This window comes from Prunus persica, chromosome G8 (assembly GCF_000346465.2).
Source record: "Prunus persica cultivar Lovell chromosome G8, Prunus_persica_NCBIv2, whole genome shotgun sequence".
NCBI lineage: Eukaryota > Viridiplantae > Streptophyta > Magnoliopsida > Rosales > Rosaceae > Prunus > Prunus persica.
In genome coordinates, this window is record NC_034016.1 from 514869 (window position 1) to 529766 (window position 14898).

A 14898-nucleotide genomic window follows, 5' to 3' on the forward strand; every position below is an offset into this window, starting at 1 on the left:
AACAAAAACAGGAAAAATAGATGACTGAACAAAGAATAAATGAATTATCTTCCTCAAGGCTTGTATCGTACAATAAACGACTGCATGCGTATTGTCAACACCATTACACAATTCATCTTCCATCATTTCTCTGAGAAAACAGTAGTAGAATGATACATTATCTGCTCAATTTAACAGACTCAAGAGATACTACAAATGATAATTAAAAAACCGTTCCTATAACACAACAATGACAATCAACCCTAACATATGCAGCAAGCACAATCGATCACTCTAACGGGTCAAACCGTAGCACCCTGGGATTTGTATCACCACAGTGGGCAGAGGTGACCAATCTGGAATGTTCCGAAAAATCAACAAAGTTTCAAGTATGACTAAGGCTTGGTGGATCTAAACTCTGCAATAACTAGACCCCAAGTCAAGGTTGCATTTACAAATATATTACACAAGCTCAACACCTGTAGCTGGTAATGCGCTCATTTGCAATGTTCTACCATTTCCAACAAACCGTACAGATGGCAATGAAGGATCAGTAACAGATTCAATCTCAAGAAAACTGAAATCATATGCACCAGATCGCTTCAAACTGAACACAGAAACAAGTACAATCCATCCCAACATGGAAACTGCCCAGTAGTTGTTCATACCATGAATTAAACCCCATGCGATAGCATACCCAACAACAATTCCAGATAAATGACCGATAAAACTTGCTTGAGGAACGATGATTGAAGTAAAAATAAGTGACTCAAATGGAGCAAAACTAATGGGAAGTGAAAGAAATCCAAAAAGATGCAACTTGGATGTAGGTTGCTTGACAGAAAGAATCGTCATCCAACCAAAAACAACACAAGAATACCCAACAGCAGTAACTCTCCGAAAATACTCAATCTTGAATTTTTGGATTAAGATATGGTACATCCCCAAGACTAGCGCTCCGGAAAGTACAACCAAGACAAGTGTGTACTGCAGATAATATTCCATCCCGAGACCTATAGGCCCCAACTTTTCTACTACCCCAAGACTCCAAAGTGCACTCATATTGAAAACAAGATGAAGAATGCTTATATGAGAAAAAGCTGAAGTTATAATCCTCCAATGGTGCCCTGCAATGGCAGTTTCATAACTCAAGCCCACATGTGAATACCCAATGTTTTTCTTCTGTATGTAGAACCAAATTGCACTGCATATTCCTATGAAACAACTCGTGGCTGGTTTTTCCAAGATCTCGAAAACCAACGGCCTACCCATCTATAATATATTTCTTAAGGATGCTTCAAACTCAACTATATAATCTCAATACGACAATTTCCACAATAGTAATAAGCTGCTGAAGAATCAAGACCACTTTTGCAGTACCAAACATGACCAGATATTTAGAGCTCCCTCATAGTTTATAAATGAAAGGGCTTTCTCGAAACCCCAGAACTGTTTCAGAAACTACTCAGAGTTCACGAATTTAAGAATACCTGGATAAAAAATCTTCAATAAAACGTGAAGATTCACACAACCCACCATCCAAAATGTGCACAAGACACCAATCCAAGAAATGGGTGGGAACTTTGAGAATCAATCCAAAACCACTTCCTCGATGAATTTAATAAGTTGCATGAAACTTCATGCACAACAAGGAGAATCCTAGCTTCAGAGAAATATTAAATTTCATAAGCTTAGACCTTGAGGCAATGAAATTAGGTTCCTGAAAGATCAATGAATCAGAGTAATTGGGATTTTGCAGACATAGAACTTACTAGGAAAAGGAAAAAAAACAGTAAAGATGCGTCTGAAGGGCACCAGAGGCACAGAACAAAATTTTAAGATAAAAGGAAGACAGTAAAGCTGCATACATTCCAACCACATAGAACAATAAAAATCAATTCTTTATACAAGGAGAAAATTTATTATTAGTGAAAGTTTTTAAGAAAGGTGTAAATGAAATCAATGTCGACTAACAGATGGCTAAGAAGAATCCCAAATTAGGGATTTTTCTGGTCTGAAAGAGAGTAACTGAAATAAACCCAAATCAATACATCCATGGACTTGAACTTGTATAAAAACCCTAACCTATCCCAAATCAAGATACCTGAGTGAGGTGGAGTGGGGCAGGTGCTGTGTTGTAAAGAAGATCTGCGCGCGCTCTAGGAGGAAGCAGCGAAAATCAATGTCTGTCCGTAAAATGAGGCTGCTAATTCGATGGAGATGAGAAAGACAGAAGAAAGGAAATGGGGACTCAACGAGGAAGTGACAGAGACGATGATGGGCTAGAAGGTCTGTGAGCTTTCCAGGTCTCTTTTTTTAAAATTTTATTTTTTATTTAATTTTTTTAAAATGATCTTTTTTATTGAGAGAGACCCTAATATACTAAATGGTTATTTACTCAAATTGTCTTCAAATTTATACCCGAGTTGCATTTTGATCTCTCAACTAAATTATTCATTCAAATGATCCATCAACTCTTTATCAATCGACACATTGGTCCTACTGTTACATTATGCAATATTGTCATCAAATAAAGGGGTAAAAAAGTCCAGTTAAATAAAATAGTAAATAAATTAAAAACTAAAAACTAAAAATTAAAAGGGAAAAAAAAAAAAAACCCCTCCTTCTCCCACTTCCCAGTTCCCAACCCGATAATCATTGCCCCAACGCCCCATCTTCTCTTCCCCACAACGAGAGAGAAAGGGAGAGAGAGGAGGTTGCAGGTGCTTGATGAGATGCGAGTGGGATTGGGTGGGCTAGGTTTTTTTAGGGTTATTTTTTTTTTTTTATTCTTTGTGCAAGATGATACTTTTTGGGAACATGTTGAGGCAATATTAGATTTCACAAAGCCAATTTATCTTGTGGTACAATTTGATGATGGTGACGGCCAAAAGATGGGTGAAATTTATGAAAGGATGAATAATATGCTTGGCAAAATAAAAGATATTATGGCAAGTGGAATATATGCCGAACATTTTCTCGAGGTTGAAGAAATTGTGCTTCATAGGTGGGAAAAAATGAATATTCACATGCATTATCTTGCATTTGCCTTCTAGTTTCATATCGGTGCGAATTAAGCATGACAAATTTCAAAAAAGCCACTATTTTGATTTTTTTTATTTTGTCAGAGTTATTACCCATATAAAGAATTTAACATTTTTACGTTTAATACTCGTATTATACACGTACGTAAATATTTTTTAATAATACATATGTTTTCTGTACGCATCTTATAGACTCGGTAAAATACATATTTTTAAAAAGCAAACACACAATACTCATATTGTTCACATACATATATATTTTTCATGTTTAATATACGTGTTTTTTTTTTTACAAAATTTTCAATAATACACATAAAATTCACATATTATACACATAATTTTCACATATTATTGAATTAAAATAATATATATTAACAAATTTAAATAAATTATATTAAAGTATTATATAGTGGCCCAACTTTTTAGTTGTAATTTGCCAAATTTTGCCGAATAAAATACATAGGTATTTTTTTTGTTCCGTATTTTACTAACTATGAAAGAATGTGAGAGGCAAAGATTAGTTTGTACTTGTTGTAACAAAAATGCAAGATGGTGATTTTGCAATCTATTTGTCAACCAGAACAACAATTTCAATCACATATTTATAGGTATAGTAGTGAGAGAGGTTGTAGTATTCTTCATATTAAGTGTTGTTTGAGAAGTGAAGTAATTACGAAGAACACTCCAACTCATCATGCAATTCTCTATGACAAATAATCTGTGCAGTAACATAATTTAGTTTTTTTGGTTTCACAAGGCATTGTAAACATGTTTGAGTTGAAATTAGTCCCACATTGGAACACCTTAGAAATATAATAGTTTGGATTGGAAATGCAAGTGACCCAATTGAGTGGCTTTTGGGTATGGCCTTTGGGTCAATGGTTAATTAATATATATTAATAAATTAATCAAAAGACGAGCCTTGGGGCTCTTAGGCAATGTGATTTAAATTAAACCCAATTAGTTAATTAATTATTTGAATGATTTTTAAAATTCAAATATTATATAATATTTTTTGTCTGATTGAGTTTGTACTTATCTAATACCTATTGGAACATGTATGAGCCACTCCATTTAAACACAAGCCTTGTGTCTGTAGAATTACATCAAATTTGCATAAAACATTCATATTATCATTCTTGTATAGCCTCATAGATAACAAACAAATTCACTAGAAATCAAAGCTCTAGTGCTAGGACTTTGATTTAGATAGTTGTATCCTGGTAGAGCAAACGCCTGCAGAACTACAAGCAATGAGTCAGGTGAAATTCTGTTTTAAGGACATTGCAATTCTGCAAGCCTCTATATGCAAGAACAGTCAGTTTTTAATTTACTGCCATATTTAATTTTATTATTCTATTTGTTGTTTAATTAAATTATTAGAATAATATTGATTGTTGTTCCTTCAACAAGTTTCACTCGAGAGAACGAGTTAGATCAAAGGCAAACATTCTTGAAAAAAAATAAATTTTAAACTCTCAAATTGATTTATTGTGAAAATTTTCTCTCTTCAATATCCGCTTTGGATATGTTGAAACTACCCAATTAATATCAATAAAGCATAAACTAATGTAACAAGGATTGATTTTTTTTTTTTTTTTTTAAAAGTAACAAGGAGGGTACTTTTCTTATAAATAAAAGGTATAGCCGCACGGCTATACTTATTAGCGCGGATTATAAAGAAAATAGTACAGCCGCACGGCTATACTAGGGTAATTTTTTTATTTTTTAAAAAATAGTATAGTCGCGCAGCTTTACTACAATAATTTTTATATATATAATAGTATAGACTCCCGGCTCTACTCGTTTTGAAACGTGGGCACCTAATTGCTAGGCGAGTCCTTTTTTTTTTCCCTATAAATCGTATAGCCGCGCGGCTTTACCCAGATATTTTTTTTAAAAAAATAAATAGTATATTATTTATATATATATTCTGGAATCCTTTTTATAAAAAAAAAAAAAAAATCCCCGATTTTCTTTTATCGATAAGAGTAGTTTAGAACATTATCCATTATTGTTATGCCATTACCCGAATCTCTATTGTCCTCTTTGATTTTTTTTAATTTTCTAGAGTTATTACCCATATAAAGAATTTAGCATTTTCACGTTTAATACTCGTATTGTACACGTACGTACATATTTTTCAATTATACGTCCGTTTTCTATACACGTCTTGGGCTTTGTGATTTAAATTAAACCCAATTATTTAAATTATTTTTTAAAATTCAAATATCATATAATATTTTTGTCTAATTGAATTTGTCCTTATCTGATACCTATAGGAACATGTATGAGCCACTCTATTTAAACACAAGCCCTGGGTTGTAGAATTATATCAAATTCGCATAGAACATTCATATTATCATTCTTGGATAGCCTCATAGATAAACCCACAAATTTCGCCAGAAATCAAAGCCCTAGTGCTAGTACTTTGATTTAGATAATTGTATTCTAGTGGAACAAATGCCTCCAGAACTACAAGCACTAAGTAGATGTGAAATTTTGTTTCAAGGACATTGCAATTCTGCAAGCCTTTATTTGCAAGAACAGTTAGTTTTTAATTTACTGCCATATTTAATTTCATTATTCTATTTGTTGTTTAATTAAATTGTTTAATTAAATTATTAGAATAATAACAAGTTTCACTCGAGAGAATGAGTTAGATCAAAGGCAAACATTCCCACAAAAAAGGAAGAAAAAAAAATTGAACTCTCAAATTAATTTACTGTGAAATTTCTCTCTCTTCAATATCTGTTTTGGATATATTGAAACTACCCAATTAATATTAATAAAGTATAAACTAATGCAACTAGGAGGGTACTTTTAAAAATAAAAAAATAAAAGGTGTAAAAGGTATAGCCGTGCGGCTATACTACGGTATTTCTTTTATAAAAAATAGTATTGCAGCACGGCTATACTATTTTTGACACGGTGGTCCTTTTTTTTATTTTTTTTATTAAATAGTATAGATGCGCAGAGTTACTACAATAATTTTTTTAATAAAAAAATAGTATAGCCGCTTGCCTATATGTGTTTTGAAACATGGGCACCTAATCGCTAAGTGGGTTTTTTTTTCTTCCTATAAATAGTATAGCCATGCGGCTATACTCGAGTTATTTTCAAAAAATAGTATAGCCGCACTAGAGTCGAAGACGATGACGGTCTTAGATGCGGATGAGTTTTTTGTTCATGTTTTTTATCTATGATATTAAACTCTTCTTTTTAAATTAAAAAAAAAAGTAGTTTTAATAACCAAAATAGTATTTTACTGTAGTAAAAGTACAATGAAAGATGACATATTGATATTCAAACTAATTTTTTTTCAACCCTTAGATTAGATCCAAGGGTAAGTAACCACAACTTCCTTGGACAATAGAGTCGAAGAGAACGAGACTGAATTCTTTAAACCAGAAGCAGTACTCTTATTATATTGACACACCTACCCATCCAACCTCTAGTACGTTCTCCCTTAGAGCACTTCCACCCACTTGCAATGGCAAAGAAAAATGGCAAGTAAATGTGGTCACTGTTCGCTTAAATAGTATATGCCCTAGCAATTTTTTTGTGCTTTTTCACCCATTATTATGGTAACTCTAGAGCAATTACTATTCATATTAGATTAATATTATTTATATTTATTAGATTAATAAATAAAAATTTGCTATGTACGTATAATTTTCGTGTGTGAATATTTTGGTAATTTTGTAGATTTTTTTTCTTTTTTTTTCCTCTGACGTCAGCACCTTCAGACAGAAACTAGGCTATCTTGCCTTGGGCCTTGTCCGGGATGGATGTCACCGCTGGAGCTGATTTTGGGCGACAGGGGGCTTTTGCCTGGGCTGGGCTGTCAGCTGGAACTGCTCTTACGCCTATCCATTTATCACCCATTCCAACTCTTGGAATCTATTCGCCCACAAAAATCCTCTCCGAACCCAGTATCATCCAAGAGACAAAGAATCAAACGTGGGCTCATCAGCTATAGCACTCTCCCGATTGCTCATCTGCTGTCGGCGGTCACGTACTGTTGTGTAGCAGCGACGTCGTCTGTCAGGTACTGTTCTCTCCTCTGGAACTGAGTCGTTAAATCTTTCGTTCCAGATCGATACCGTACCGCGATTGGGTACGCTCGATCCAGATTGAAATTCGTAGGGGAGCTGAGCGAATTAGTCAACTAGGGATTTGATGGATTTGATTTTGGTGAGTGAAATCCAAATCCTTGTATTTGGGTGAGTTGTGCTCTATTGCCCCTACAGTTTTGCTGAACTGTGAGCACCAATTTTTTATCTGTTCGATCACCAACAGGTCGAGTGGAGTTCTTACGATTACTGACTTTGTGGTGATATTTGCATTTTGTAAGCATACAAGTTGGTTTTTTGCCCAGAGATTCTAGAAACTAGAAATTTATAAAGATGATATTGTTGCAGGCAACATGTTCCATAAGAACTAATTCATGTGGCAGGGTGTTCTGCAATGGACTGCATCCAAGAAGAGATTAAGACGGTAACTTTGGACTCCACAAGTAAGGGGATTGAGGGTTCATCTGTTAAGATAAAGGTGATGTTCTTTGCCAGAGCTCGGGACCTTACTGGCTTGAGTGAGATGCCATTGGAGGTGTCGACTGGCAGCAGTGCCGATGATTGTTTAAATAAGCTCATCGCCATGTTTCCCGGCCTGACAGAGCTCCGCGGATGCATGGTTCTTGCTCTTAATGAGGAGTACACAACTGAGTCGGCAATTGTTAAAGACAAGGATGAGTTGGCTATAATACCTCCGATCAGTGGTGGCTAAGGATCATCTCCAATGTAGGCTAAACCTTGGATACTCATAGAAAGTTGTTATGTTAGCTTTTGTTGAGCAACTGGAGACTGATAGAGCAGATGCATTTGCTAAAGCTGCAGTTGTGCAGAATGCTCATTCCATTCATTTACTTGCCTCCACTATTTGTGAATATAGTTTTCTATTTCTACCCTTCTGGGATAAGTAAAAATAAATGTTACACATGCCAGAGATTTGAAGATTCATGTTTTATGAGTATGGCAGAGAAATTGTGAATTTGATACAACATAGAGATTTAAGATAGTTGTTGTGAGAGCCACCCTATTATGGTACTCGTGTGTGAGTGTTTCCCCCTTACCCCTTTTTCCTTCGTAACTTTGACAAAACGATACTTGTTAGAAGGGCCTGATTTCAAAATCAAAACCAGATTTAAGATGGTTGTGAGGTGAGATGTAAACAAGGTTGTATATGATTTTTGTATAATTACCATTTGACCAATCAAAGAGGATCTAGAGCCTACTTATAATTTTCAGTTTCATATAAGCTAATCCTGATTGAATAACATGAGGAAATCATAATGGTATTGCTGCCATAGAAATTAAGCTTTAATAGAGTAATAAATCGGTTAGGGAAATGTTTATAGAACTTGAGCGTTAGAAAAATATAATGATTTTCCATATACATTTAAAATGATTATTATCGATTATTAAAAAAGAGGACTATTATCACCCACTTAGTAAGTATCCATAAATGAGATAATGTAACCTATTTTTTTCTTTGAAAGGACTATTCGTAAAGGATCATGTTTAATCTTTATTTTTTATTATTTTAAAAATACAAGCAATAGTCTAAGCTAGAAGGAGGGGGGCTTCTCATACCCACATTACACTACCAAGGTGATATGGGGTTCGTACTTGAGACCACTGCTGCAAGTCAAGGTCTTTTTCCACTCGGTTAGACCTCGTCATTGGCTTAAAGGAGTTATTTTTTACTAGAGATTATGTATTCTATCAATTTTCTTTTGATAATTTAGTAAGCATTTTATTATCTCATAAATCCAAATTTATATAGAACCACAAACATTATGATTTCTTATATATGAAACTGAAATAGAAATTAACTGGTCCATTTTGGAAGCCAAATAAAAGTTCCACAATTAGTTGGGAGTTAAACCGCATGGTAGAGTAGGGGAATATTTACATTAATACAATTGAAAGATACACCAAATATACCTACCAATAGTCATGTAATCTCAAATTAGGTATTTTATTTTTTCTAGCAAGGAAACATAATCACACATGCATATATATTATGCTATACAATTTTATTTTCATCTCATTTCACAACTCTCCTATTACCAGCCTCAAGAATTTTTGATAACACAACTTCAACATGGCAGAGAGAAATACTAATTCCGGCAAAGAAATTGTGTTGAAAGTATTAATGCATTGTGAAGGATGCCAAAGTAAGGTTTCCAATTGCCTGAGAGGTTTAGAAGGTAAGATTTTCCTTCATTTTATACTGAGAGTGAGAGCTTGCATATATAATTTTTGGAGTTTTTAAGATTGATTTGATTGATTAGGCGTTGAAGAGGTTGTAGTTGATTATCCAAATCATAAAGTGACTGTAAAGGGAAAAAAGGCAGACCCGTTAAAGGTTTTGGAGAGAGTACAGAAGAAGTGTAGTAGAAATGCTGAGCTCATATCTCCAAAACCAAAACCAGAAAACAGAGACAAGAAGGAGCCAGAAAAGAAAGAATCGGTATGCTTAACAATTGACTTTCCCAAATTTTATATATCATAACGTCAATTGTTGTGTCTTCTTAGTTGTTTATGGTCTTGTAATCAATGTAGGCTCAGCCTCAGGTGAAAGTTGTGGTGCTCAAAATGTTGTTGCATTGCCAAGGCTGTGCAAATGATGTTAAGAAATACTTGGAGAGAATGAAAGGTAAAAATCTCTCTCTCTCTCTCTCTCTCTCTCTCTCTCTCTCTCTCCGTTGTTCTCTTTTCAATTTGTATATGAACAAGAATGGATTTTCATTTCTTTTCAATTTGTATATATCAGGTGTTCTAAATGTAGAAGCAAATATGGCGAGCTCAAGGGTGACAGTGAGGGGAGTAGTTGATCCACCAAAGCTGATAGAATACATCAAGAAAAAATTAGGGAAGCATGCTGAGATTGTGAAGCAAGAACAAGGCGGAGGAGGGGATAAAGGGCAAGGCAAAGACAATAAGAAAGGCCCAGAAGCAGGGGGATATATATTCCAATACCCTCCTCAATATTCAACTCAACATATTTACCCTAGTCAAGCATTTAGTGATGATAACCCTTTTGCATGTTCCATAATGTAAACAAACTTTTAAGCTTGTAATTTCTTCCTCCTTCCATGGTGATGGTGCACCTAATCGGTGCCCCATGGTTTCAGTTTCAGTTTGTCTTCAGTCTGTCCGCAAATTTCTTGTGTAAAATTAAAAAAAATTTTTTTTTTTTGGTGGTATTGGTACAAAGAATTAAGAGCAATTACCCCTACACTCTTGGTCATGCGTTCCAATCCCCCATTTCCTAGTATCGCTTAAATTTAAATAAATAAATAAATAAAAGAAAGTCTTGAGCATATGAGTTGAAGCACATCAACTTATGGTGGCTCTATCTCCCCAAAATTTCATGAGAACTTAGTAGAATGTCCAAATCATGCATCCATGGAAGTTGTAATATAAAGCTCAAGACCATAAAATAATGTTAAGTGGACTAATAATTCTTGCATCTTTGCAATATTCCCCATAGGCTCACTTGTAAGGTTAAGTGAACTAATATGCAAATAATTTGACTAAACCTTAGAAGCTTAATAATATTAGTAACCAAATGCTGAGGAATATATTACACAGTATCTTGTTTACTAAAAATAAATTAGGTTTAAAGCAACACTATATATAAACAAATAAAACCCTGCCACATTAGTTAGTGTACTAAATCTTGGGAAAAGGTCTGGTGGATGCACATTGCTGGCAGCAAATATCATATAACAAACACATTGTGATTTTGCATTTCCAACGGCAGACATGAAAAATACACTGGACATGTAGATAAACGAGAAAGCATACTAGACAACAGGAAAAGAGAAGTAAAAATTTGTACCCGAACGGAAATTTTTGTCTGCATTTTACAGAGTGATGCAAAAGATTCTACATTTCAAAGTTATAATACATAACAGACACAATCGTTTTGATACAAAGCGTGGCATAAGAACATTAGTACTTTTAGCACAGCTCATGGACAAAGTACTTTCTTTTTCTATGTACTTCACAACAAGAATTTTCTATCTCAGGCCCATTACAGGCCACGGATTTACCCCAGATGCTGGAAGTGAAGGCCGTATTATAGGAACCCGCCTCACCACTGAAAATGCTTCATTGAGACGCACAGCGCGACTCATGAACTGAGACACCTTCTGCAAAATTTGTTAAGTTAGATATAGCAGGTTCTACCTAAACATATACGTCAAAACAGAGAAGCAAAGTTCCCATTTGTAAAGCCACATAACTCATATAACAAAGTACAAGTAAATAAAATCCTACCATAAAAGCCAACATAGGTTCCACCATTTTCCCACCCCAACCTAATACGGCTAGAGCTAGATAGAGCTCATGCCCCAGCACAAATTAATTTGAAAAATAAGCAAAAGCAAACCATTTCATGAGACTTATTATCACAGTATCATGAATTTCTGCGCTCTTTTACTCCAATGTAAATTGAACAAGAACATAAGGAAAACAAATTAACTCTACCGGCTACAAGGCCAAAACAGGAAATATCCACTAGTACTTTGCAAAGGCGTTATAAATCTCATGCAACATATAATCAACTACTCTGACTACCTTACTGATCACTGATAATGCTGAAAAAATATTCACTCAGTATAAATTCCAGGAACTCCAGGGAAATTTTTTACCAAATGAATATGCCCTTTCTTGTGAAAGGAAATAAACAAGATCGAAAAGACGTTATCTGTCCATTATGGTTTATTCTATTGCAACTATCTTCAGATCCATGGTTTCTTGAAATTATGGAACAGGAAAACAAATAACCATTAAAAGGTAACATGTGACCCTTCGCTAATTTGAAAGTATAGAATATAATTGATGAACTTCGTTGACAGTAAATAAAGAATCGGTTTAAATAAAATTTCAAAATTGATATAGGTAAGTGTCTAGATATAGATTTCGTCCCTTCATAGACGTGTACCGATCTCAGCTAATCGTAAGTGAAGATTCCGAAACAAACAAAACTGCAGATAGATGAGCATTCTCTCAAAAAGGAAGAGCATAAGAGTAGTGGATAGAAGTTCAAGCCAATGGGTTTAATTCAAGTGAGTTGATAGTGGCTTCCACAGAGGTCCTTGGAAAGTCATCTTGCAGGGTATGGTTCTTTCTCTTCTAATCTATGTTTTATTGTGGGGAAGGGAACAGGGATTTCGTTTGTGGATGACAAGAACTTCTCACCTTCTACTAATGCTTCCATTGCAAGTATCTGAATGCTTATGTCTGTGTAACTTTCACTACTTGTTCAATTCTATTGTAACTTTGACTTTTTTTTTTATAGTAATAAATATCCTCTGTTTCTTATCCCCAAAAAAAAAAAAAAAAAGAAGGAAATTTCAAGAAAGGAAAAATGTAATACTTGTAACCAAACATAATAGCATAATCCCAAATAATTTTAACAATATTGCAGAATACTATAACTTAACAGAGGAAGGTGAAAAAAACCAAATCTCTACATTCCTTTGCACTAGAAAATATCAAACACAAACAAAACAGTGTAAGAAAAAAGTACTCCCAAATGATTCTTATGATTTTTTATCTATAAGAAAAGTAATAAAGATGGGAAAGTGCAACTTTAGACATTTCAAATAAATAAGAAACACAAATGAATGAACAAATGCAAAATTTTCTTCGGACCAAAAGATAACTTTAGCCATTTCAAATAAGTAACAAACTCGAACAAATGAACAAATGCAAAAGCTTTCTTCACACCAAAAGAAAACTGAAGCACAAAAAAGCCATATAATATACACTAAATAGTCCTACGTTCACACCCTGAATGCAGTCATATTTTAGCTTTCCCATAACACGCAGTGAAGACTATAATGATTAATTACTTAGATAAAAGAAAATAATAAAAATTGCAGTAACTGACCTTATCATCCAGAGTAACCTTGAGCTGCAAGGTCTGGCTCTTTCTCTTCATCTTATACAATCGCCGCCCCAAGAAAACTAACCCCATCACTGCTGCGGCCACAGAAAATGACCAAACAGGGCTTACCCTAAAAACACAATACTTCAAGACCTCAAATGGAACCTTCCACCACAAGATTGTCCTCTTCACCACCTCGGCACCCGATTTTGCCTCAGGTTTCACTTCAGGTGCGGCACTTAGACTCCCAACTGATTGTCCATCTTCTGGTTTCTTATCCATGTCATTTCCACCATCCAATCCACTAAAACCCATCTCACTTTCCTTCTCAACCCTTGTGTTTTCCCCAATTTCTTCAAAGCTCAGTTGGCCTTCCACATCCAACCCACTAAGTTTGCCCTTTTCAGACCCGAATTTTCCCAAATTCTCATCGGTATACTCCATTTCTACAATCCCTCCAAAACCAACTTGGCTTTTGTCATTACCCGCAAAACCCAATTCGTTTTTCACCTCAAGATCATTACTTTTACGGTCGTCGGACCGATCACTGCCCGAATCGGACCAGAACCCACCCGGTTCTTTTGCCCCATAGCGAGTCACCGAACCTGGGTCAATCCAGCTCGGGTTGTCGGACTCAACCGAACCCTCTTCGCTGACATCAGCCACATCCTTAGCATACCCATACTTGCCCTGATTATCCAAAGAGAAGTAATCAGGCCTGATCATACCCTCGGCGTCAACATCAATTCCTTCGAAGTTACTAGGGCTTTCAACCGAGTCATCTGAGTTGACCAGGGGAGGGTCGGAGTTGTGGAGCATCTCCCAGTCACCGATATCTCCCCCTTCCATGGTTGGGATTGATTGATGGGTTTCGGAATTGGAGGGTGAGAACTCAGCAGAAAACAGAGAACCTTTTTATTGGTAAAGACACGAAAATAAAGGAACCGTTTTTGTTGATGGCTCCTGTTTTGTAATGAAAGCCACCTGTATTTCCCAAAACCACTCTGTATTTTGATAATCTCTGCAGAGTGTTATCGGTGACGAGGCCTCTACCCTAGCTCAAACTGGGCCACCTGTGGTGTTGAAGAATGGGGATAACATAAAAGATAAAGGTCGCATGAGGTCAAGTTTGTAATTTTACGTACTTGTTGGACTTTTGTCAAATGGGCTTGTGCCACGTCGTTAGTTAAAGTGAGATGAGTAGTGGTGGAATTTTGCTAGAACCAACCTAGGGGGTGAGAAAGATGGAAGGAAAAACAAGCATTGATGAGAATTTGAGATGTCCTTTTCTTGACGGGGGGAGGGAGAATTTGAGGTTGGAAGAAAGGAAGGGGTACGCAACAAGACAACCCACCACACACAGTTTGAAATGAAGAGAATGCTGCCTGCAGACCAAATTGAGGATGGGTTTGCTAAACTCACGGCGCCTGTTGGAAAGTTTCTGAAACAGACCAGTCACAATTTGAGAAACTTGTGAATATGATGATTCTGTGGTCGTTAGGCACCCACAGTCTCGAATCACATAATAAATAAATAAATTGATACTTTTATTATTTTACTTTAATTTGGGCGAGATTAATGGATCCGCCGACTTGTTTGATGGATGGGGTGAACCGTGTAAGCAGTTGGGATTTGGGTGGGAAAAAGGAGTCTTTCTTTCTCTTTTTCATATTTTCTGTCAAACTCATCCATGACAATGCCATTGCTACCGACATCCACATTATATTTATACATATGGTAGGCAGCGAGCTGTACATCAAAGTTAATGTGCAGTTATTGAACCAGTCGACTACTCTAGCAGCAATCCAATATGTTGAGGGAGAAGAGCTTGCTTTTCTCAATTTGCTCAAGGGACTCAGGTTGTAGGAGGTGACCTTTTGGGTGGTAAATTTAACAAAGAAGTTGAGGG

General features: G+C 35.5%; 4 protein-coding genes across 5 annotated transcripts; 2 read left to right on the plus strand and 2 right to left on the minus strand.

The window, feature by feature from the left end:
- On the minus strand, window positions 26-3012 carry LOC18768156 (RHOMBOID-like protein 13). The gene is made up of 2 exons (XM_007201260.2): window positions 2084-3012; window positions 26-1699 (listed from the first exon to the last, which is right to left on the minus strand). The coding sequence occupies exon 2, from the start codon at window positions 1249-1251 to the stop codon at window positions 442-444; it is 810 nt and encodes a 269-aa protein (XP_007201322.1). The 5' UTR covers window positions 1252-1699; window positions 2084-3012; the 3' UTR covers window positions 26-441.
- LOC18767324 (molybdopterin synthase sulfur carrier subunit) lies at window positions 6834-8098 on the plus strand. Of its 2 annotated transcripts, none has more exons than XM_020553814.1 (2): window positions 6834-7074; window positions 7483-8098. In XM_020553814.1, the coding sequence occupies exon 2, from the start codon at window positions 7494-7496 to the stop codon at window positions 7809-7811; it is 318 nt and encodes a 105-aa protein (XP_020409403.1). In that variant the 5' UTR covers window positions 6834-7074; window positions 7483-7493; the 3' UTR covers window positions 7812-8098. The 2 variants fall into 2 exon arrangements, with proteins under 2 accessions (XP_020409403.1, XP_007200636.1); XM_007200574.2 differs by having other exon boundaries at window positions 6844-7074; window positions 7448-8098.
- LOC18767761 (heavy metal-associated isoprenylated plant protein 8) lies at window positions 9192-10246 on the plus strand. Its single transcript, XM_007200048.2, has 4 exons — window positions 9192-9297; window positions 9382-9560; window positions 9653-9746; window positions 9864-10246. Exons 1-4 carry the CDS (start codon window positions 9192-9194, stop codon window positions 10148-10150), a joined length of 666 nt encoding a protein of 221 aa, XP_007200110.1. The 3' UTR covers window positions 10151-10246.
- LOC18767151 lies at window positions 10820-14321 on the minus strand. Its single transcript, XM_007201226.2, has 2 exons — window positions 12993-14321; window positions 10820-11247 (listed from the first exon to the last, which is right to left on the minus strand). The coding sequence occupies exons 1-2, from the start codon at window positions 13836-13838 to the stop codon at window positions 11116-11118; spliced, it is 978 nt and encodes a 325-aa protein (XP_007201288.1). The 5' UTR covers window positions 13839-14321; the 3' UTR covers window positions 10820-11115.

Excerpts from the sequence above, each read along its gene's own strand:
- LOC18768156 (XM_007201260.2), bottom strand. The coding sequence starts at position 1,251 with ATGGGTAGGCCGTTGGTTTTCGAGATCTTGGAAAAACCAGCCACGAGT.
- LOC18767324 (XM_020553814.1), top strand. The coding sequence starts at position 7,494 with ATGGACTGCATCCAAGAAGAGATTAAGACGGTAACTTTGGACTCCACA.
- LOC18767761 (XM_007200048.2), top strand. The coding sequence starts at position 9,192 with ATGGCAGAGAGAAATACTAATTCCGGCAAAGAAATTGTGTTGAAAGTA. Across the intron at positions 9,561-9,652 it reads AGCCAGAAAAGAAAGAATCG|GCTCAGCCTCAGGTGAAAGT; the intron begins GTATGCTTAACA and ends TAATCAATGTAG. Across the intron at positions 9,747-9,863 it reads ATACTTGGAGAGAATGAAAG|GTGTTCTAAATGTAGAAGCA; the intron begins GTAAAAATCTCT and ends TGTATATATCAG.
- LOC18767151 (XM_007201226.2), bottom strand. The coding sequence starts at position 13,838 with ATGGAAGGGGGAGATATCGGTGACTGGGAGATGCTCCACAACTCCGAC. Across the intron at positions 11,248-12,992 it reads AGGTTACTCTGGATGATAAG|AAGGTGTCTCAGTTCATGAG; the intron begins GTCAGTTACTGC and ends CAAATTTTGCAG.